We start from the raw sequence: 23,167 nt of genomic DNA on the forward strand, positions 1-23,167 counted from the left end.
TTATAAAGAAAATAACAACAGTGATCAAATTGAACATTAGTTGCAACGAGAAGAAAAACGCTAATAAATTAAGAGCCACCATCATCCATAACAATGGGTTGTCTTGTTTCCAAATCCTGAAAGTATGTACCGAAATTCAATTCTGCTCTGGCAACATGGATGGGTTTTGGATGATCGAGAATGCTATGTACATATAAATATATGATGATGGTATACCAGGTTAGCCTCTACGGTACCCACTTATTCGCATTCGTTCTAACAATCAAATTAAGTGCCATATATTTCGTAGAGCTAGATTAATTATCACCCCACCGTTTTGAACATACACTTGAGGAGCTATATTTGAAGAACTTAGGATATTCAGAGGGAAAAATAGAAGGATATACGTAAGGTCAAAGGTGGAAATTTATGTAGTATTTGATTGACGTTCCTGATAATTTTGAAGAACTAGCAGAAGAGACTGCACCTTCTCTTCAAGAATTTTGAAGGGTTCTGATCTGGTGGGTGCATGAATTTACAGTTAGGACATGAAGGAGATGACTTGCATAACATTACCAACATGTGGCAACGCATGCAAACTGTTGCAACCATCTCTTTATAATCATCTTCAGATAATGACAACCATGAAGGAGAAAGAATTTTACCATCTGAATCTTTCTTATTAAACTTGCTTGGTTGATCAGTAAACAGATCCTCACGTAATTCTCTCAAACCCCCAGGGGAAGAACCAGAACTCTTTTTCTCATTCATGTCATAACCATAGCCTTCTTCTTTCTTCCTCGGTGATTCACACGTCAAATTCAGCTCAAGGTTTAAACTCATATGATGATGAGAAGAAGGTGGTTCTAATTCGGGGCTTCTTCCGGGGTTCTCTGTTGTTGTTCTTGTGTTACACAACTGTATCTGCCCTGACTACACAGAGAAAAAAAAAAGTTAATTAACATGAAGATTATGCCATAGTTGTGGCTTTAACTTTCAACAAGTTTTGAAAGAATAAACATATATATACCTGAATAGTGAGGTATTGACGCCATTTATCTGAAGAAAAAGGGGTCTCAGGGTGAAGCTCTATATCGAAGACGGATTTCCTCTTCTCTATACTTGTTTGATGATCCTTGAAGAAATCTTCGGCAAATGGCTCTTCCCACTTTCTCTTCTTCGATGATGCTTCGAATTCTGCATGGATTTCTGGCCTTGGAGTACTCTCGGTAAGCGCTTTGTGAAAGGAGACCATGGCTTCAAAATTAAGAGTGGTTTCACCCTCAAAACTAAACCTTGGCAGTTTCTTTTCTTTGGGATAAAATGTAATATGAGACTGAGGTCTTTATATAGGACGAGCTTCCCTCGGACTTGCGAGTTATAACCGCAAAGGAGAATCTAAATTTGAAGATCGAAATAGAAGGACGATGCTTATGTAAACGTGCTTCCAAGTTGGCTTCTCAATAAATGCACAGCTTCAAGCTTGTACTTAACGTCTTGGACGTGATGTAAAATAAAAATAAAATTGTAATCATTGATCACTTACGATACTTTATTTTTTGAAAAATTATAAATGAACATCTAATAGATTAATTGACACCTAATAAAAAAAGATAAAGGAAAAAAATATAATTTTTATAAGTAATATGATTTAATATAAAGAGGAATAGATAAAAATGGAAAATATTTATTAGGCGTATAAAAAACATAAATATTCATATATTATCACACTTTATTTTTGTTATCTCATTTTTATTTTAATTTTTTTTCTCTTTTTTTATCACATCAATTAACTGTATCTATTTAATTTTCTTTTATCTTTTCTATTTTGTTTTTTGTATCTTGTCTAGACATTAAGACTCTTTCACAGTCCTAAAAGCATTTAATTTATAAACAATATACTATTAATGAATGAGATAAATACTTATAACAAAACGGTCAAATTTTATTAATAATTGTGTGCTGATAAACTAAACTTTAATTCTAACGTGTGGATATTTCCAATTTCAACAGAATTAAATGATACCTTTAATTCTAGAAGAAATAAATATCTGTCATGATTTCAATTTAATATTAATGAAAATGAAAGTATGCATCTTTTTATAGTTTATTGTTTGCGTATCTCGGAATTTTGAATTAATCAAAATTCATTTTTTTAATAAATTGAAGAATTATGAAAAAAAAATACGCTTCACTTCATTTTGTGACAGAAAGAAAGAGAAAGACCATGAAATTTTAACATAGGAAAATAAGGTGAAAAATTATTGTAGTTTTTTACAAGATTAAAATCACATGTTTCTTTTTGTGTCCTCTTCCCAAATTTCCCAAGAGAAAAAGAACAAAACTTAGTATGCATTGACCATGAATCAAAATTAGAGTTTTATTTTGATAAATTGTACATGTGTTGTGTCGAAATAAAACATTAAATTTGATTGAAAAATAACAAAAGATTTTTTTTTCTATATTAAGGGGATCAGAGTAATAGGTAATTTTAATGAATTTAAATAACTGGAAAAACCACGTCATCAACTAGAACATGTACTAAACAAATTATACGCATAAATTTTGTTTAATTATTTGTACTTAATAAATTAAAAAGTGTTATAAAAAATAGAGTATTTAAAAAAACTAAAGTATAAAAAAAATAGTTTTAAAAAAACATAGTTTTATTTAATTGCAACCAGAACTTTCTTAGTATGGATGAATTAAATAAAATAAAACAAATTGGGCCAAATATGTTGAGATGAGGAGTACTATAAAAGCGAAGCGAAAGGCAAGAGAGGAAGTTATGAAAGGCGGTGAGAAGGGGAAGAAGAGAGGTATGGCATGGTCATTAATGTTGTGAGTGTGTACAGTTGAATGCCAATGAATAATAACTCCAACTTCCGCAACTTGTTCACTCAAAAAACTAAAATCTTTAAAGCACTCAACACCCTCTTCAGCCATTAAAACGAACCACGCCATAGCCAGAAGAAGGGCTTTAAAGGCTCTCAACACCCCTCCCTCCCCCATTAAACCAACCAAGTCCTATGAGTTACCAAAAAAAATAAAAGCCAATTTAATGTTCCGTTCCCTTCTCTCTCTCTCTCTCTCTCTCTTCCAAACAACCGCTCCCCCGTTTCCTTCAATTCCTCTCTTGACATCACCCTAGTTATATATGATGACTTCCTCGCTAGAACTTCACTTACTTCCTTGTAACATCAGAACGATATGTCGTTTTATACATACTACAACAACTTATAGTTGTAGGAAACGAACCCATACATTCGTGATCAAAATTAATAGTACTATAATAATGAGTATAACCTTTTTTCGAATCTTTATGTCTATCTCTTTCTCCATACACATTAATTAAATAGTAGGCTATGTAAAAAGAGTAATTAAACTTTAAGTCAAAGCACTATTGTAAATTTACTGGTGATCCCAGTCTTTGATTCCCACAAATAAAGTTTAAACATAATTAATTTGTTATATTCATGAATTGGTATTTTAGTCCTTAACCGAGTACTTTTTTTTCCTTTCAATTAATTTATGTTTTTTTAGAAAAATAATATTAAATTTATTAGTTTTTTATATTTTTATTTCAAAATTATTCTTTTTTTTTCTCTTTATCCACTTATTTTTTTTTTATTAATTTTTAGAAAACAAATAATAAAATGAAAATATATAAGAAAAACATAATTAATACATTTAAAATTAAAAAATAATATTATAAAAAAGGATAAATAATTTTTTTTTAAAAATCTTACAATTAGAAACAGAAAAATAATAACTTTGGGTCAAGTTGTTATATGATCAGAGTGGAAAAAGTATGGCTTCACTTCATGTAATACATGCCTACAGTATTTCATGTACGTTATCCATACAAAATCACGTCAGAGGACTCTAATTCTCATTATCATAGACCATACGTACATTAAGATAATCAATCAATCATACAAACTGAAATAAAATCTTTTCAAACAGTTAATCATTAATCTTAATCCTATTTTCTCTTCCAGTTGTTTTATGAATGTTTCAATTCAGATTATACAATCAAGACACTGATTCAAAAAAGGAAAATGTAGATGTGACAAAACATTTGTAATATATATGTTTGCATGTTTATAGGAGATTTTGGGTTATGTTTCTATACATGGAAAGTCGAAGAGTATACGCTTCGCCTGTTAGGTTTTAAGGGGTGTTCATTGCTTAATTGCACCAATTACGACTAAATTTGTTGACGTGCCATAAAAAGTCTACGTTGCTATTTTAATTTTTTTTAGGAGAGAAAATTGGATAGATGAGTTCCCTTAGCTTATCATTTTGGTTGCTAATTCCAATATGCTAGAAAAATACTCAAGCGCTTATTATTCGTTGAGATTTTTAGACATTGGATCAGCAAAATGAGTATTGAGATGATATATGATTAATAGTTTAATACTGAAGCTTACAGCAGCATATAACTCAAATCAATTAGTTTGCTACTTGTGAAAAAGTGATTGGTCAATTCAGTATTATGGACAAAATTTGGATACAGTTCTTTGCTTTTTAGTGCCAAATACTTATTAGAATTAAGTTTCACTTAGTTGGTTCAGTAATAAATATTTACATTAAAAGTTAACATATTTTTGAGATAAAACTCTAATTCTAACTATTCCATGTAACAATACTAAAAACGGAAACAAAAATTTATCTAATATTGAAGTGTCTGAAGAGAATTACTACAGTAGGTGGCTAATATTGACCCAGAAAGAGTGAAAAACAAGATTAGAAAATGGGGTTAGGGGCCTAGAAAATGGGGCTAATGGAAAATTGAAAGGGAAAAAAATACATACAAGAAGCTATAGAAAAAAGGGTCCCAACTACCAAGCCATTAAAAGCATTGGGAGATAGATGGAGGGTTCCATTTCAAGTAAGTCCACCTGCCTTCATTAAACCTCCTTGAATTCACTTAAATGCAGACTTCAACAGCGACCAAATTAAAACAAGTCTGTTTTCTTTCTTCTTCATTATCAACGACAGTTTTCTTCTGTTAAATGCCCCCAACCCACCCTGCCTTCCCTTCATTTATGTTCCCCTCTCCCTTCCTGTTTCAATCACTTCCCAAATACTAGAAACTGTCAGAATCTACTGAGCTACCTTAGCTCCAATGCAGCACAATTACCCATTTCCCGTTCTCCTCCTTCACTCTACCATTACCACAGCATACGAAACAAGCACTTAATCTAGTAGTGATTTTGAAGAAGAATTTATACCCTCGTGTAACTTTTAGAATAAAACTTAGATACAGATTATTGATTATAAGTATTTTTGGTGATGTTTTTCAATTATGCTAATATTTGAAGCAATTTTTGTATTATGTTGTCTTAATTCTGTATATAAGAAAGCACGTCGATTCAACTATACAACAATTGAAGTTTAAACTTTAGGTTCATCAGTAAAAAAAATATTTACTAATAATATTGAAATAATTAATTCATCAAAACTAATAAATGTAAAAAGTAATTTATATTTCTTGTAATTAATTAGGACAAAAAAAGACACATTTATTTTCTATATAAGTGACCAAAAAAATAATTAGTGGAATAAAACTCAAATTTTAATTGAAAAATAATATATATATATATATATATATATATATATATATTAATTACGTGACGTGTAATAATTAATTTATCACAACATTAGGGACAAAAATACTTCTTTAAAATATTTGTGGTCTTCGTCAGTCTTAAGTATTTAGTTGTATAAATATTTAAAAGAAAAAATTTATTAACAATTATGATTTTATCTTATTTAAACAAGACTGTTCAGTGGATGATCTTCTACGAAAAAATTAAAACACTCACTTAAGATGAAGACACAAATAAAATTAAAAATTAAAAATTGTAATTTATATGTTTATAAATACTAACAATATATTAAAATCAAGTCTTTAGCATAAAAATAATTCAATTAAGCATCTCTAATTGGATTAATTTAATTAAGTACTTATTGAAAAAATATTTGTAACGCAAGTATTTATGTAGTTATTTTTATAATAAAAAAGAAAATATAATTAAATTTTTATTTTAAGTTTTTTCATAAATTATCCTGAAGAACTTATTTAAATAAATTTCAACATATTATAAGTTATTTTCATAAAATTATGTAATTTAGTCTTTAGTTTTAATGTGATAGTAAACATTGCATACTTATTTTAAAATCAAGTTTGATGACTAAATTTATCATGATTTGACCAACAAACCAATTAATTACTTTTGATTTATTATTTATTTTACAAGATTTTTTGGCTCCCATGCACCATGATTTCATCGTGTATCCAAACTTATGCTTACACAGTATAATCACCGTCCTACTAAATTTGTAATGAGAATCTTGATATACATTCTTTCATCTTCGATCTTCTAAAATGTTTGAGGGAGCACGGGATGTTACAATAAATAAAAGTATTATTTCATTAGACAAAATCGGTTGTGGATCACATATAAATAATCACCATATCATGCATGCATGTCTTTTATAACTGAATATATTTCCAGTCTTCTACATCATTTCTTCTAATTAAACTTCATATATATATATATATATATATATATATATATTCAAGTCAATAAAAACTTGACTATATGCTCCTTGCTTTCCTCCAATACCTGTCCATCAATGCAACCAATTCAATTTCAAGGACAAACAATATATGAAACTTAATTTCTACATTACCAGTTTGACTTCATGATGTTTGAGCCTTTGATCATTTATATTATGTCAGTTTGAACAGTAACTTGAAGCTGGTCAGTGATTATCTGATGGAGGTAGCTGAGACAGTTTGAAGAGGTCACAAACTCCTGAATATGTGTTGGGCCTCATTGTAGTTTTTTGAGCGAAATTACTGCCATAGTTGTTGTTCATATACCTTCCCGCACTCCCATTAATCCCTAGAAAACATATTTTATGGTCTCTTTTTTTCTTTATCTTAATTGTGCCTTACATAATTAATTTAATTTGCATTATCAACAATGATAAAAAATTTAACACCACACTTTGACATTAAAACTCAGATTTATGGTTTTTTTTACTTATATGATATTCAATTTTTTTACTTTTACTTAAACGTAAAATTTTACCTCACTTGTACTCTAAGACAATGTATCAGTTTTCTCATGCATAGGCTTTGATGATATGTAAGAGTACGTGGAGACGGAACCATATATAGATGAACAACAGGATGAATAAATGAAAACTATTCGCTTTGAGTATGATAAAAATGTTATGTTGGATAGGTTTCTATTTTGCACAGGATCATGTGTGCTCAGGAAAATCTATCAGGGGTCCCATTTTTTCTTGGTAAATTTACGTGTCAAGGGTGGTTCATTAGTTCATAGGCAAAGTTCTCAGTCTGGTTGGTGGAGTAATGATTAGTGGAGTAATGATTAATAGTTATTGTGAAGGAGCTATGCATACCATAAAAATTAAATGGACGACATTTCATGCTTAATTGTTTATACTACAATCAAACTTGTATCTATCCAGCTGCAATCTCTAGGACAATATTTGGCTGACCTACGGTACTAAAACTTCATTAAAACGGATAATGTAAGTCATGAAACTAGCAGACGAAAAGGATAAGGGTGATTTAATAATTAAGCAGAAATAACTATTTCCTTCTACTTTTATATCTATCTATATATATAACTTTAATAATTAGGTTTAATTTTTTGTATTCTAAATTTCTTACTTATTTGATATAAATATAATTTAAAATGATATGTTTTATAAAGTTATTAGTCTTAACTCTTAACTATGCTTATTTAGTGATGAATAACTTTTACAAGTTGTTAGTGACTGAATCATCACCAATTTACTTTCTAAAATTGTAATAATTGGTTAAATTGTTAATTAAAATTGGCCAATCTTGTTGCGGAGAAGTTGGTTAATCAAACTTGGTCCCGATTTTGTTAAGAATGAGTTTCTTAGAAATAAAATGTCTCTTGCATTATAGATTTCGTTAAGTTGCTTTGAATTTTGGTATAATCTCCCATTTCTTTGTATTGCTCTTTTTCTTCCGCCGGTTTAATGTTATTCAGGGCAGGTGGCTTTTGGGGTAAGGTATCCTTTGCTGGGAAGGCCTCCTCCTTAGCACATCTCAGCCTTAATTTATATATAAAAAAATGCTTGAAATTAATAAAATGACAAAATTATCTTTGAAATTCTAGATTGTCAACTAATCTAGTCTGATGCTTAATTAAATTGTGGTACGTAGCCAGTAAAATTGGTTCATAAAAATGAAAAAGGCTAATTTACAGTTTTTGCTTCCTAACATTTAAAATTTTGAAAATGTTGTCCTAACATCAGTTGACTATTCCTACTTAAAAAAATTTGTGCATTTTGTCCCTAAAATGCAATTAAGTACGTAGAAAATGGTAAAAGTGACTAAAGAAATATTTGCATCCTTAATCCCTTCCTTCTCCACAACCACCATAGCCCCTAGTTTTTTTTTTTTTTTTTTTGTTGAAGGTTATTTGACTTGTTTAATTGCTGTATTTGTTAATTATATTTTTTTATTCTACCATTTGTACGTTTATATTTATTATATAAAAAAATATTAAAATTTAAAGGTGATACATAAAACATTTATTACATATTTTAACCTCCGAATAATAATAGTCCCACAAATAAAAGGGTGGAAGATGTATAAATAGTCCGTAGATAATAAATGAATTTAAATAATGAAATAATTAATATTTAATAAATAAATTTATCATCTTAACTTTCAACATTTTTCATTCAAATATAAGCCTATACTTATGGATCAAAAGTACAATTAATAAATAGAGTCATGATACATAAAACTAAATAAATAAAATGATTTAGAGCTTTGGTGGCATTAGATCTAGAGAAGGATGGGGTCAAAGCTTCAAATTCTATCTCTAACACTTTTGCCCACTTTTAAAGACTTGATTGATCTAGGGTTAAATGCACAAAAAATTGAAATTAAAAGGCAAAAAAGTGCAATTAAGTATTTTTAAACTTAGATATTCGCTGAATTTAAAAAAAAATCCCTTGTCGCGTCAATTGTCACGCCAGTGATAATGTTAGGATAAAATTCGCAAAGTTATATAAAATACGTGAGGAAAAAGTTGTGGAGGTATAATTCACAAAACTTTGAAAATTAGAAGCAAACACAGCAATTAAGTGTCTTTAATGTCTTAGACCAATTTGATCAATTATTCCATTTTCAGAAACCAAATTGATGAGCAACTTATAATTTTAGGAACCATTGTGCTACCTTATTGATTTGAAGGATTTGACTATTCATAACAGTTTCAAGAATTAAATTAATTGATAATATACAATTTTATGCATTATTTTTCCATTTTTATTAATTTTAATGAGTGATTTGATCAATTAATATAACTTCAGATACTAAAATAGTAATTCAGTCCATTTATACATGCATATTGCAGAAACTAATATACTAGAATAATTTCGGATAAAAAAAAGCTAGAATAATTTCAGTATGCGGAGTACATTATTTATCCAAAAAATATAGATAACCTCTAGATCTATTCCTACCGTACTAGGAACCCAACAGAAAACGACTAAACAATTGCTATTTTTATGAGCATACAATTAATGGCCGCATCGCTTGTTGTTTGTTGAATCTAAAGTCTAAACGTCAAGGGTTGCTTTAAATATCATGATTTTTTTTTCTTAATTGCATTTTTGTTCTTCATGAATTTCATCTTTCAATTCATTTTCAAAAATTTGATCTCACTATTTTTTATTGTTTAATTTTGATTTTTTTTATTAACTTAATATTTAACTAGAAAAAAATAACATCTAATGACTGATATTTAATGGAAACACTAATATGACACTCTATGGCATTATCATGTTAGCATTTTTATTCAATATCGAATGTTAAGTTAATAAATGAATCAAATTTTTGCAATTAAAACACATAAAAAGAATTCAAAATTAAAATAGCAAAGTGATTAAATTAAAAAAAAAGTTATAAAAATATTAAAATTAAGAAAGTAAAAAGATTAATGTACAATTTTTTTGAGGGGATAATAAACAAACCAAATATGAACATCTCAACTCTAGTTAGGACTGGTCCAACAACACTGACAAGGACTTGAAACAAATTTGATAAGGAAAATTTTGACTTATGCTAAACACACCTTTCACTTATACTTTTACAACCCATTCCACTTTTATTTTCCAAGTATATCCTTTCTTTTTCTTTTTAGGGAAATTACTACACCCCCTTCTCCTATGCAACAGAAGACAAAACCTAAACCCCCATCTCTGATGTCTAGGATGACCCACCCTCACAAGGTATATCCGCCGCGAGCCGCCAGAGGTGATTTCCGGTGGGGACGTTTCTCCGACGTGCTCCCTCAAGAAAGCTGGAGTGTTCGATTAATTAGGATTGTTTTCGAGATGTATGAGGGAGCATCATGGGAATTCCTACACTGGAGTAAAAGAAAAAAACCAAACAACACCACGTCTCCATCTTCATCTGCTTCATCCTCACGACGTCGTCAACGTGTTTGCGTTCACTCTCCTTCAACATCGTGTTGCTTCATCTCTAATTATGGATCTGGTTTCGTTGTGGTTTGCGGTGAGTTTCATGGTGGTTTCGTTGTGGTCCGTGTGTTCGCGGTGATGGGTGCGTGCTGGTGGCTTGCGTTTGTTTGGGGTGGGCTCGTGGGGGTGGACGGTGGTGGGTTTCGTGGTGGCTTACGATGGTGGGTTTTGTGGTGGTTCTCAATGGTGGCTTAGTTAAAATCAATCCGCAAAATACACCAAAGAAGGAATAGTAAGCTATGTGAAGTGGTGGAGTTCGAGATTTCATGGCTCACCCTTGGTTTTTTTTCTCCTTCCTTCTTCTTTATCACCACCGTGCCGACACCGGCAACCACAGAACCAAACTCAACACTACGTGGCCACGATGTCCGTTCGACGAGCGAGCGCAGGCTTTGCCTTGAACCCATCATGGTTCAGAAGGTTCTTGAACCTCGACAGAAGCTTCAACGGGTCCAGGTCTGGAGCTTCTTTGATTTTGTCCCCATTGCCATTACCGTCATTTCTTACGGCCCTCGCTTCGGCGTTATCCGCCAAAACAACGTCGTCCAGGCTCTACCGTGTCTGGGCAGTTTTGACTTTGTTGTCGTTACCAGTTATGGGTTGACCGACTGTAGAACAGTGGGTGTTCATCTTTTGATTTTTTTAATTTAATACACATATCTCGAGAACAGTCCTAGTCGAATGCTCCAGTTTTCCTTCACAATGGGAGATTTGGAGAGCTCTTCCACCCTAGCCTGTGTCGAGAGAGTACAAGGGACATAGAAGGGGGTACCCTAACTTCTAGAAAAGGACAAAGAAAGGATATAATTGGAAAAATAATAAGAGACAAGAGGTGTACAAGTAAAGATGGCGTCTTTAGCCAAAGCTAAAATTTTTACTTTAAAAAGAAAGAATTATATGTTGGTTTTTTTCCAACATATATGATATTTTTGTTAATATTTATGATTTTTTTTACTTTATAAATATTTTTTATTAGTAGGCCTAACATATTAACTTTAGTTGTTTTGCTTTGAATTGAACGTCTATCAAGATCTTTTTGGGAAAAAAAAAAACTTCCAAAGAATTGTTTTATGGGAAGGAAGATCGACACTAAGATCAAGTAGGTTACTTGGTATCACGTTTTAAAATTTGATAGACAATGACTTCCTACACTCCCTAGAAAACTTGAATTGACAAATATTTCCTTCCCTTTCCTTTCCCTTGCGACGCAGCTCTGAACCCCTTCTTGTTTGTGCGTTGCATCAGTATCTACAAGATCTCCATCCCTAGCCTCCTTCTTAGTTTTGTTCGCATCTAAAATCCATTTCCCACATCAGTGTGTTGTTACGGAATGACGAATTCATACGGTTGAGGAGGTTTAATAGTTTCCGGATTGCATAATTCGAAACTACTGATTTTGCTGTCTAAAACATCTGGTCCAGAAAACTACAACTAATCGAGAATGTATTCCGGAATATTAACAATATATTCTAAAACAAGCTTTCTGGAATACATTTCAGATTAGCTTTGTAGTTTTCCGGATTAGGTATTCCAGAAAGTCTAAAAAGTTAATCCGGATCATGTAATATATTCCAGAAACTCGAATTCTGGAAATATTGCTGGTGCCTAAAAATTTAATCCGGAAATATTGATGAGGCATGTTCACTTTTTCTCAGGATCTCTCTCACCTCTTAAAATTTGGCCCTTGGCTTTGAGGTGCGCCTTCATTGGCTACAAGTAATACGAAACATTTTGCATCATGTGGGAAATGGATTTATGATGACAGTGCCGCAGGGTAAATGTGATTGTTGGAAGGCATCAATGAAACAAGACCACATGGATTTTTTGAAATATAGTATAGAAGGGTTATAGCTAGACATACATAGTTGGAAGGTTTTTTTATCTATTACTATTATATACTCTGTGTCTTATATTTACAGTGCAATGGAGGTGGCGGTTCAGAGCAGAGCTGGTGTTCGGAGCTGCGGCGCAAGGAATAGAGAAGGGAAGGAGGGGCAATGAAAAGGGAAGGACATATTTGTCCATTCAAGTTGCCTGTAGGGTACAGGAAGAAAGAAAGGAGACGCAGGAGTACTTCCCAATTTGATACCATTGTTTTTATTTTTGGGCCCAGCCCAACTAATTTACCTGTACAAACCCAACTAACGTAGAATGCTACCCTAATGCATGTATTGGTCTGGGAATGTTCGCAAGACTCTCTTGCCCATGAACAAATATTAGTTACGGATAGAGCTTCTTCCCAAGTCCTTGTTGACATTTTATTGACAGATATAGAAGACTATAGTTAGCTTTGCATTCTAATCCAACACGAGAAACTGGGAGCGGACATTAATATAGTTAGTCAAATAATTTACACACCACCCTTTACTGCTCAGTGCTCAGCAACCCATTCTAGGCTATTGTCTTTTTGTCTTTCGAAATGGTTAATTCAAAATATATTTTATTTTTTTTACTTCCAAAATAATCAATCCTAAATGTCAAAAAAACATTCTGAAAAGAATGCAGGACACAGCTTATGAAGTACAAAAAGCACCATTCTATTGTGTATATTGAACTTTTGAGCTAGGTAACAATTTTTTTTTATTATTATGTTCGAGTCTGAATCAGGTAAGATTTAGATAAGGATTTCAGACCTAAAAACTTACATTGAAATCAAGGTTTCATTATATTGTGTTATATATTTAATACTTATTGCTTCAATTGTTATTAACAGGTGCGATATTTTGTTAATCAAGTTTTATGGATGAAATGAAAAACCTTTTTAACAGTGTCTTTACCCAACCAATTAACAAGCACCCTTGCAATTTTTCGTTTGTAAGAAACTATTCCCACGATTTCGTGGTTTAATTAAGGACAAACATTTACTCTTATATTGTAATATTTAAGTTACTGCAACAGAAGCATCGTTATGCTTATATTACATGAAAATAACTCTGCTGAAAAAAAAAACTCCAAAATATTAAGCTCAGGCAAAATAATGCTATTGAAATTGCTATCTAATTTCTTGATTGAAACCTTTACAATGTGACGGACCGAGCTTGTATAGTTGTATCCTATATGTACCTGGACAATGTTATTCTATTTAAACGTCTTTACACACATTTCACATCTCTTTATAGCTGTCAGGAATACACTATATCATCATTAGCCTGCAACTCCTGTGAGCGTGTGTGTATACAACATGTTAATGAATTTAAATTTGATTGACGAGAACTTAATTAATTTATGCACAAGACGTGAAACAATGAAGACATCATAACCCTGTATATATCTTCAAAGGAGTTGTCGCAGTAAAGAAAATTAAAATAGATGTAGAGCTGATATACTGTATTAAACTTCCCTGACTCACTGACTGGACCTGCAGTTCCATGCATGCATACAAGTGATTATAATGCTCATGAACCACTAGCCTTAGTATATACGTACTATCCAGTATCCACGATGGAATTTTTTAGGAATACTTTTTTTGAAACTAAACTTTGAAGTTTTAAAGCAGCTAAGGAAAACTCTTGAAAACAACTCTACAAAAGTATGTTTGGATGGAGAAATTTAATAAGATAATTCAATTTTTTAAAGAATTTTAATTACTTTTCAATTAAATAAGATGTTTGATAAACATTTGAAAAGAAATTAAAATTTGAGTATTTTGATCAGGGATTTTGGTTAACTTAAAAATTAATATTTCAAATTCTTTTATTTTATAAAAGAATTTGAAATTCTTTTGTGGGTCTCTGGAGATTATTCATTCTTTGGGGCTATCTTTGTGATTGTGATGTCGTTTTGGTTCTTCGGGGTTAGGGTTGGGGTTAGGATTAGGGATTGGAGATTTATTATTGTTGTTGTTATTGTTGAGGGAGAGGTGGGAGAGGGGGTCAAGTTCGGAATCGAAGAGGGGTTGGATGAGGAAGTGGCGAGAGGAGGGGGAGATCCGGGTGATGAGGGGCTTCGGGGTGCCGAGGAAGGGGTGGCGGCTGGCGAGGGGGCGAAGGTTGGAGACGAAGGGGAGAGAGGAGTCGAAGTGGAAGCGGTCGACGTGGACGAACTGGCCGAGCTAGAGGCGGTTGGAGAGGATGAGATCGGTGTCGGGGTGGGAGAGGAGGACGTAGGTGGAGTTGAGGGAGTCAGAGAGGTTTAAATAGAAGCCCTGGTTGGACCAGAGGTCGGAGTCAACGAGAGCGGGGACAATGCCGATGACCTGGAGGAGAGGGGAGCGGTGGTCGCCGGTGACGTAGGTGTTGGTGTTCATGGCCTGTAGCATTTTCAGGAGAATGCCTGGGATGAGGGAAGCCATTGCTATTGCTCTGAGTGAGTGAGAGAGATGTATCAATAATCTCTTTTGAATAATATTAACCGTTCAGGAGATTATTTTATTAAAAAAATTATATTATTCAGTTGAAAAAATAATATTAACAGTTAATTTATGCTGAAAAAATAATCTCCTCAACGACACTTCCTCTATTGAAAAAAATAATTATTTTATTAAAAAATTGTTTTATTAAAATATAAAATTTTGAAAATAAAGAAATTTAATTTCTTTATTCAAATACAAAATTTTAAAAATGAAGAAATCTAATTTTTTATCCAAATACAAAATTTTAGAAATGAAAAAATTTAAATTAAAGTATTTAAAATTCTCAAAATTTAAAATTGTTTAAAATTTTAAATTTGCTGATTCAAATACACTCTAAGAAAATACATATATAATTTCTTGATTGAAACCTTTACAACGTCGCAGGCCGAACTTGTATCACTTAGACAACTACCATAGACAATGTTCATTTAAACGTGCATATGCACATTTCAGTTCACATCTTATAGCTTTCATGAATACGCTATATACATTGGCTGCGCCGTGGGATCTAATTATCTTAATATAAAAAATAGGGTTGACTTTTATTGATGTAAAAAAATTAACATGTGTAATAAAAAAGTATTAACATGTTTAAAAATATTGTCGAGATATTTTAAAGTGGGGACCCTCCCGTATTAAAGCTTGAATTCCTCAATCAGATTTTGGTGATACACAATGAATTTAGATAAATTTGATTGACCCGAAACTTATATATGCATCAGGTGTGAAACGATGAAATGCTCATAACCCTACCTTCAAAGAAAATAGAGGCAGAACATATATTAAACTTCCCTTATTGGATCAGCGTCATACAAATAGTTATAACTAGATAAATACAAATATGATCATAGAAGAGTTTATTATGATAGAGACATTCTACATATACACAGCACCTTATATCTGTAGGAGGGAAAAATCAATGATTTTTAGCTGTTTTTTACAAACAAAGTGATATTATATAATTTAGTTCAGGGAAGATTTTCTTGTGCAACTTCTCCTTTAACAAACCGCCGCCAAAACCAGTGTTTACCCCATATGGTGTACATTGACTCCAAAGGAATTCCTTTTGTCTCTGGCACGAAAAATATAACGAAGATTGTCATCACTACAATCCAACCCGCATAGAACAAGAAGGCTCCAAACTTGAAGTGGCATAGCATTGACAAGAATGTCTGGGATAATATAAATACGATTATGAACTGCACACCAACAGCAATGCTTTGTCCAGTGGTTCTGATTTTTAAGGGGAAAATTTCACTCGGAATTAGCCACGTCAGAGGCCCCCACGACCAACCAAAACCTGCCGAGTAGCAACAGAGTAGCACCAACACCACAATTGCACTACCCTTCGACATGTCCTTTGTACCATGAACACCAGTCACCACTGCTAGCAAAATTGACACCGCAATCTTCATAGTAGCAGTCACAAAAATTATTAGTAATAGTGCTACACAGGTGTCAAATAATAATCCCAATAAAGAAGTTACAGAGACATTAGACATATAATTCCTAGAACAATTATATTTTAAACACTATCAATATTTTTTATTTTTTTAATAATAATACATAAATTATTTTTTATTTTAAACACTCATTCAACGTCTTTCATCTTTTCTCATTTTATTTTTATCACATCATAATTCATAAAGACATAAACTCTATCATATTTATAATTTTTTCTTTTTGTTAGTCTCTTTAGTCTCTCTAGATATTAGATAACACATTTTGTATCTATCAAACACTTTTCTTTATTTTTTGTCTATCTCTTTTCTTATCACATAATAAGAAAATAATTCTTGGACACCTATATAATGACCTTGAGAGAAATAAGAAGAAAAAAAGATAAATAATTATTAAGAAAGTGATGATATTTAGATACCTCAAGTTTACAAACATCCAACATTAACAAATACTTTTAATTTTTCTTTATCTATCTCTTCCTATTATATATCATAAATCTTATTAATTATTTATCTCTTTTAAGGTGTCTAGACCCTTTGGGTGATAAAGAATATTAATCATTTTCATTGATAAATTTAATGATATAATATGATATAAAAAGAGATAAAAAAAAAAGAAATATTCATAAAATATTTATAAATATCATCAGTCATTCACTCCAAGTCATATTAACTACCATGGCAATTTTTTTTTCTCACTAGGTTTAAATAACCTATGGAGTGTACAAATATATACATGTGATTCAATAAGAATGATAAGTGGTATAACTCTTAAAAATATGTTTGTTAAAACAACAAACTCCTAGGAATGGACTTAAAGAAGGTAAATAATTTTGCTAACCTGGCAAATAAACATGCATATGCCACCAGTTACGAACAAGAACCTTCGACCAAAGCGATCAACAATAGCAGTGGAGACGAGGAGAGAAACAAGGTTGACTGCTCCGAGTATAATGGCGGAAAGTAAAGCGGCATCGTGCCCTAAACCCACTGATTGAAAGAGGTTAGGAGCATAGAATGCGACGATGTTAATCCCTGTCATTTGCTGAAAAAATGGGATAGCAATTGCCATGACCAAGTGGGGTCGATACTGCCTCTCAAATATGGTCTTGAAGGGTTCCTGCTCCACGGATTTTGCAATTTGCGACCACTTAATGAGTTCTTCCAATTCGGGTTCAACATCGATGGAGGATCCTCTTGCTTTGCGTAGGGCTTTTCTGGCTTGCTCTATTTTGCCACGCTCAACCAAGCTGTTGGGAGTGTCGGTTATGAGGAAGGCACCGATTGTCATAACTGCTGCAGGCACCACTGCAAGGCCGAGAGAGACACGCCACCCCCAAGTTTTCTTCGCGGTTCCGAAGTTGATGCAACCTGCAACCAGCACTCCAAGTGATAGGAAGAATTGGAAGCCTGTGTTGAAAGCTCCTCGCCATTTTGGTGGTGCGATTTCAGAGAGGTACAACGGCGCAGCCTTTTGCCAACATCATGTAGTCAATTAGTAATAATTAAAAATGACTATTAAGAAAATTCAAATGAAGCCCTAGTGTTGCTCGATTGATAATTATTTTGAATTTGTGAGAGAAAACTTAAGTTTATTCTCACTATAATTCTTATAGAGAAATAAATAATTTTAAGCATGATTAAGTGTTAAATTACTCAATTCTCAATCTCATAACCGCCAAAGATCAAAACTTGTGATTAAAAAATGAAAGGAAGACTTGTTCATATTTATTTTTCTAGTTTTGACTTTCTTTAATTGCGGCATAATTTAATTTGTGCTTGTGCTTGTACGCTATAAAGACAATGAAGTGACGAAAGGTTGGACTCAATCCGTTGTTCCTTTTATTATTAGAAAAATGGTTTGTGGAGATGTTATTTTGAAGTTATTAGATGTCCTTACTCCTTATATCACTCGTTTCTAACATTTTGGTTGTTATAAAGTGAAGGATAAGAGTACCTAAATTATTATATACTAGTTCGTCTACGTTTGGATGATTGTGGTGATTCTATTATTTATATATGTAAGATACTTTATCTCAATATAAAATGGAAAACCAATGGCCTACTTGTTGGATTATTCAAAGTAAAACACTGAATGCTGACGAGCTCTTGCTTATTTCAGTTATTTGGTAGTATGAATGTGAATAGAGAAATCGCATTTTTACAACCATTTTCTATTATTGTATTCACAATTAGAAAAATGATAAACAAAAGTTAAATAAGTTATGTGATGGAGAAAAATTAAATAAAAATGTGTAAGAATAATAGAATTAGTTGGAATATGTTTTCGTTTAATTAGGCTTCCTAGAAGATGGTAGTGGGATAATTTTGTGTCCCACATATTCTTATGGCGGGAGCGGGACTTCCTCTATCTATGACGGATGAGACCTGTTACTAAGGTGGGTCTACATGGTGAGTTTCTGGCTAATTGCACTCATTAAATATTAAATTCATTGTTTTTAATGTAATGTAATATATATATATATATATATATATCATATGTGTTTAATACTAAAGATATAAAGCACCACGTACGATTTGAGTTATTACCAAGTAATAATAGTGTATGAAATATGTATGTATTGACTCACTTGATTAGTGAAACCAACTCCAAACCCGAGTAGGATACGGCCCAAAATGAGCATAGCAATATTTTCAGCACCTCCATTAAGGGCACCACCAACAACAAAGATGACACCACCCAAGATGATGGTGTTTCTCCGACCCAATACCGCCGTGACTCGACTAGCGGCAAGAGATGACACTAATCCGGCAAGGTACAGAGAAGATGTAAACAATGTTAAGACTTGACTGTCATACACACAGTACATGTTTACTTCAGTGCTAGCAGCCTTTCTTAATATAGCTGGAAAGAATTTTTCCAGAAATGGTACCATTGTTGTGACACCTCCTGGAAAATTTCAACATTTTCATTCACAGAAAAGGGTAAGCTTTACACATCCAATTTATTTAAAACTTTCTATAGTGCATAAATTTAAGCAAACATTTGTTTTCTTAAAGTTGTGAACTGCGATTAAAATTAAAGGTTTGTTTTAGCATGTTTGGGACAACTTTTTTTCACATTTATGCTGTTTTTGGAGCATTTTAGCTATATATATAAAAGCAAAATGTTTAGAAAGCTTAACTTAAATTTGAATAAAAAAAACTTTTTTTATGAAAATATAAGTTGTTTTAATGAAATTAAAATTTTGTATAATTATTTTTAAATTTTTTCAGTTTCTTTCATATTCTTTTATTATGTAAAAGCTTTTTTTTTTGTTATATACAAACGATAATCAAGATAAAGTATTATTTAAATAAAAAGAACGTTTGCCTTGCAAGAATAATAAATTGAGTCGGGATTATGTTAATTGCTTTGAGTGAACTGGCTTCCTATCATTTTCTTTCAAAAAAAAAAATCTTCTTATCTTTCAAGCAAGATATTAATTAAGTTTGAATCTTATAAATAAAAAATAATTAAAAAGAAAGATCCATTAATTATGATTAATTAAACGGCTGAATGAAAATTAATTATCAATAAAATTATTTAATATTTTACTCTTATAATATAATATGGTGAAAAAATTGCCATGCCATAAATAAGCCATGACTCATTTATTTTGATTAAACACCAAAGTTTCATGCTTAGAAATTACTTCCACTAAAGTATACCTGTTATTATCTATATAAAAAATGCCATTTCCCCCCTTGTGGAAACAGTACGCTCCTTTTGGGCAAAGAATATTCATCTTAAGTAAAAATTTACTAGAAACTCTTAAAACATAAGTGTACTGTTATTTCTTAAAGTTAGCTATAACTAAATTTAAATTTTACTTAAATGATTCAAAAATTGCATCTACATCTCTTATGCTATGAATTATTTTTATACATTAATTAACACCCTTATTTTTAAAAAAATAAACACATGTTTTTGATTTGCAAACACATGTTAATTATTTTCATATACAAAAAAAACACACCATACCAGACACCCTTATTAAAAATAATAAAATACGTATCTTCTTAGGAATGTAAATATAATTTCTAAAATAAGTAAGATTCAGATGTAATTATAATATAAAAATAGTTTTATAGAAAGCCCATATAATTATTCTTAAATTCTACGAATAATGCTATTAAAGAGTAAGATCGTGGTATCTCCTAATTTTGCTATATCTTTTTCTTCATGATTTTCAATCATGTGCAACCATAGTCAATTTATCGGTGAGAACTTGTAGCAAACTTCTTAAGAGCAAATATCATGCTCTTATGGTAAGAAGCTTTAATTTAGAAAGGGATTAAGAACAAAAACAAACAAATTAACCTGAAATTCCGATGTCATATCCAAAAAGGAGTCCACCGGATGCAGCAACGATGCAAGTGATGATAACTGAGAGCGTTATCTTGCCAGCAAAGCCATTGGCTAATGGTGATGAATCGACAGGAACCACCCCACCGGCCATTTTGAAAATGAGCCTCTCTCTGTATATCTGCTCCTCAGTTACTAAGCAGCAGCAGCTATATGCTATATATATATATGTTTGTGTTACTCAGTCTAATGGGCAATGGTGCTCATAATAATGAGAGCGTGGCAACTATTTTATAGGCTAAAGGTGGTGTTGTTTGGACGCTGTCTAACGCAATTTGCCACAAGTGGAAGAAATGAGACATGATTTTTTTTTCCTATAAAAAACTGCCATTATATATGTTGACTATCTTGTTAATCGTACAAGGCAACGTTAATTAAATTTATTTATTTTAGTATTTGTTCACCATGATACATTCTTTTAGCTAAGCTTGACTGTATACTTAAATAAGTACGGCAAACACACGACATGCCATGTGATAACAATGACTTGTTCAATCTTTTACTTATCATTTATTTGTCAGGTAGTAAATGATTAACTCTTCATTCTTTTGATATGGGGAAGGATATGCTACTATTAGAAGTATAGTACAGAAAGTCTTCTCAAGCACAGTACCCTAATGTTTATTAAATTGAACTGCAAATAAAGGATGCCAATTCAGGTTAATTTGTACGTGGATTCAAATTAATAATTGTTGGTCAAATTCAAATTCAGGTACTCAACCCTTATGCAGTAGTTATGCAAGCTGTGTTGTTCATGTATAAATATTAATTATATTTTTTAAGCAACAGTATTAATTTATATTAAAGAGTGTAAATTATTTATTTACTTAAAAAATATGAATGATTATTTTGAAAAAAAAGATAAACTTAATTAATTACGATAACTTTAAGGCTATAGCTGGCCTACTTCATAACAAGTTGGATTGCGACCAAGTGTCAATTTTTTATTATTATTAGCAAGATGTATGAAATTAGATCGAAATCATTTTCTAATAAAAAATTGGTGATAAAAATTACTTTTTAACAAAAAAAAATTTACGAAAAAAGACAACTGTTAATGGAATGTTATCGAGTGTAACCTCTATTGAAAGCTAATTTGAGAATAAATCTCGATAATTTATATTACTATCAAACACGATTTAATCTTGTATAATACCAAACTGCATTAACCGGTCCTCCAGTATCGTTTGGTGTAAGATTTCATAATACATAATTTCCATAATGAATTACGAATGGATCAGCGGTCCACTCATAGTACGCATCAATCAATTAGACATTAAAAAATTGTGCTTGATTTTTTGTAACATTAAAAAAAAAACTGTTTACTTGGTCACGTACAATAATATTTTAACAAGGAGCTGCAATTTGCTGGTTTTGCAAAGCAGTCACCTAACCTAATCTTCCAAAGTCAGAGCTGTAAAAAGACAGGCTTTACGATAGTTATGTGAAGGGCAAAACTTAAATAGAATAGTGTAAATATTGTTAGTATTATTAATTAATTAAAATTGATATTTTATTTAAATAGTTACTGTAAAATGTTGATGTTAGCTTTCAAGATAAAGACGCGGCAGCTACTAAGCAAGGTGTGATGTATTGCAGATTTGGACTTGGAAATAACACTGACAACAATAAAGTAAAAAAAATAAATAGAAAAGAAACAATAGCATGGCTTTCTTACCGCGTCTGCATAACTGGTGAGCTCAACGGTGGTAGAAATAGTTAGGGGTGATATGGCCCAATCCGGCCCGTTAACTCAGCCCAGCCCGAGGTTGACTTGGACCAGTTTGGATTTTAAAAATAGACCTAGTGTTTAATGTTTTCTAAAAAATGAAATTTTTTTATTTAATAATTAATATTATATAATAGAAACAATTATCTAATTTATCAAACCCAATAAAAATAATTAGATTAGTTAATTTGTCATAAATTTTAATTCTATTTTAACACTACCCTTATCATTAAATGATTTAAGATATGATTATTTTTTAAAAGATAATTTTCAACCAATGTGCCTTGTTTTTTTAATAATTCAATAAATACTCTTACTTTTACAAAAAAAAAAGAATAATTATTATAAGTAAAAAAGAAATTAAGCAATAAAATAATTTTATATTTCTTATAATTAAGATAAAAAATATTAAATTGTGTTTCTTATATATAAGAACAGATGTAGCATTTTGTATAATTTGATATTATATTTATAATAAAATTATTTATTTTAAAAATTATATTATAAAATATACCTTAATTTATGTTTATACTTTTTACTCTTTGATTTAACTATTCACAATGTTGAAATTAGTATTTCAAGTCAAAATTTTGTATAAAAAGACCAGATATTATCCCATACAATTTTAAAAGATCAAGTTATCATTTTATTAAATTTAAGAACCAATTTAACTTAATATTACAATTTTTCCAGGATGATTCACT

General features: G+C 31.3%; 2 protein-coding genes across 2 annotated transcripts; both read right to left on the reverse strand.

The window, feature by feature from the left end:
• Positions 1-1,387, reverse strand: LOC114415325. Its single transcript, XM_028379954.1, has 2 exons — positions 1,010-1,387; positions 1-912 (listed from the first exon to the last, which is right to left on the reverse strand). Exons 1-2 carry the CDS (start codon positions 1,232-1,234, stop codon positions 448-450), a joined length of 690 nt encoding a protein of 229 aa, XP_028235755.1. The 5' UTR covers positions 1,235-1,387; the 3' UTR covers positions 1-447.
• Positions 1,388-15,630: 14,243 nt separating this feature from the next.
• On the reverse strand, positions 15,631-20,942 carry LOC114415326 (sugar transport protein 5-like). The gene is made up of 4 exons (XM_028379955.1): positions 20,690-20,942; positions 18,957-19,276; positions 17,207-17,836; positions 15,631-16,314 (listed from the first exon to the last, which is right to left on the reverse strand). The coding sequence occupies exons 1-4, from the start codon at positions 20,826-20,828 to the stop codon at positions 15,874-15,876; spliced, it is 1,530 nt and encodes a 509-aa protein (XP_028235756.1). The 5' UTR covers positions 20,829-20,942; the 3' UTR covers positions 15,631-15,873.
• Positions 20,943-23,167: the final 2,225 nt, after the last annotated feature.

Source organism: Glycine soja, chromosome 6, assembly GCF_004193775.1.
Source record: "Glycine soja cultivar W05 chromosome 6, ASM419377v2, whole genome shotgun sequence".
Classification (NCBI taxonomy): domain Eukaryota; kingdom Viridiplantae; phylum Streptophyta; class Magnoliopsida; order Fabales; family Fabaceae; genus Glycine; species Glycine soja.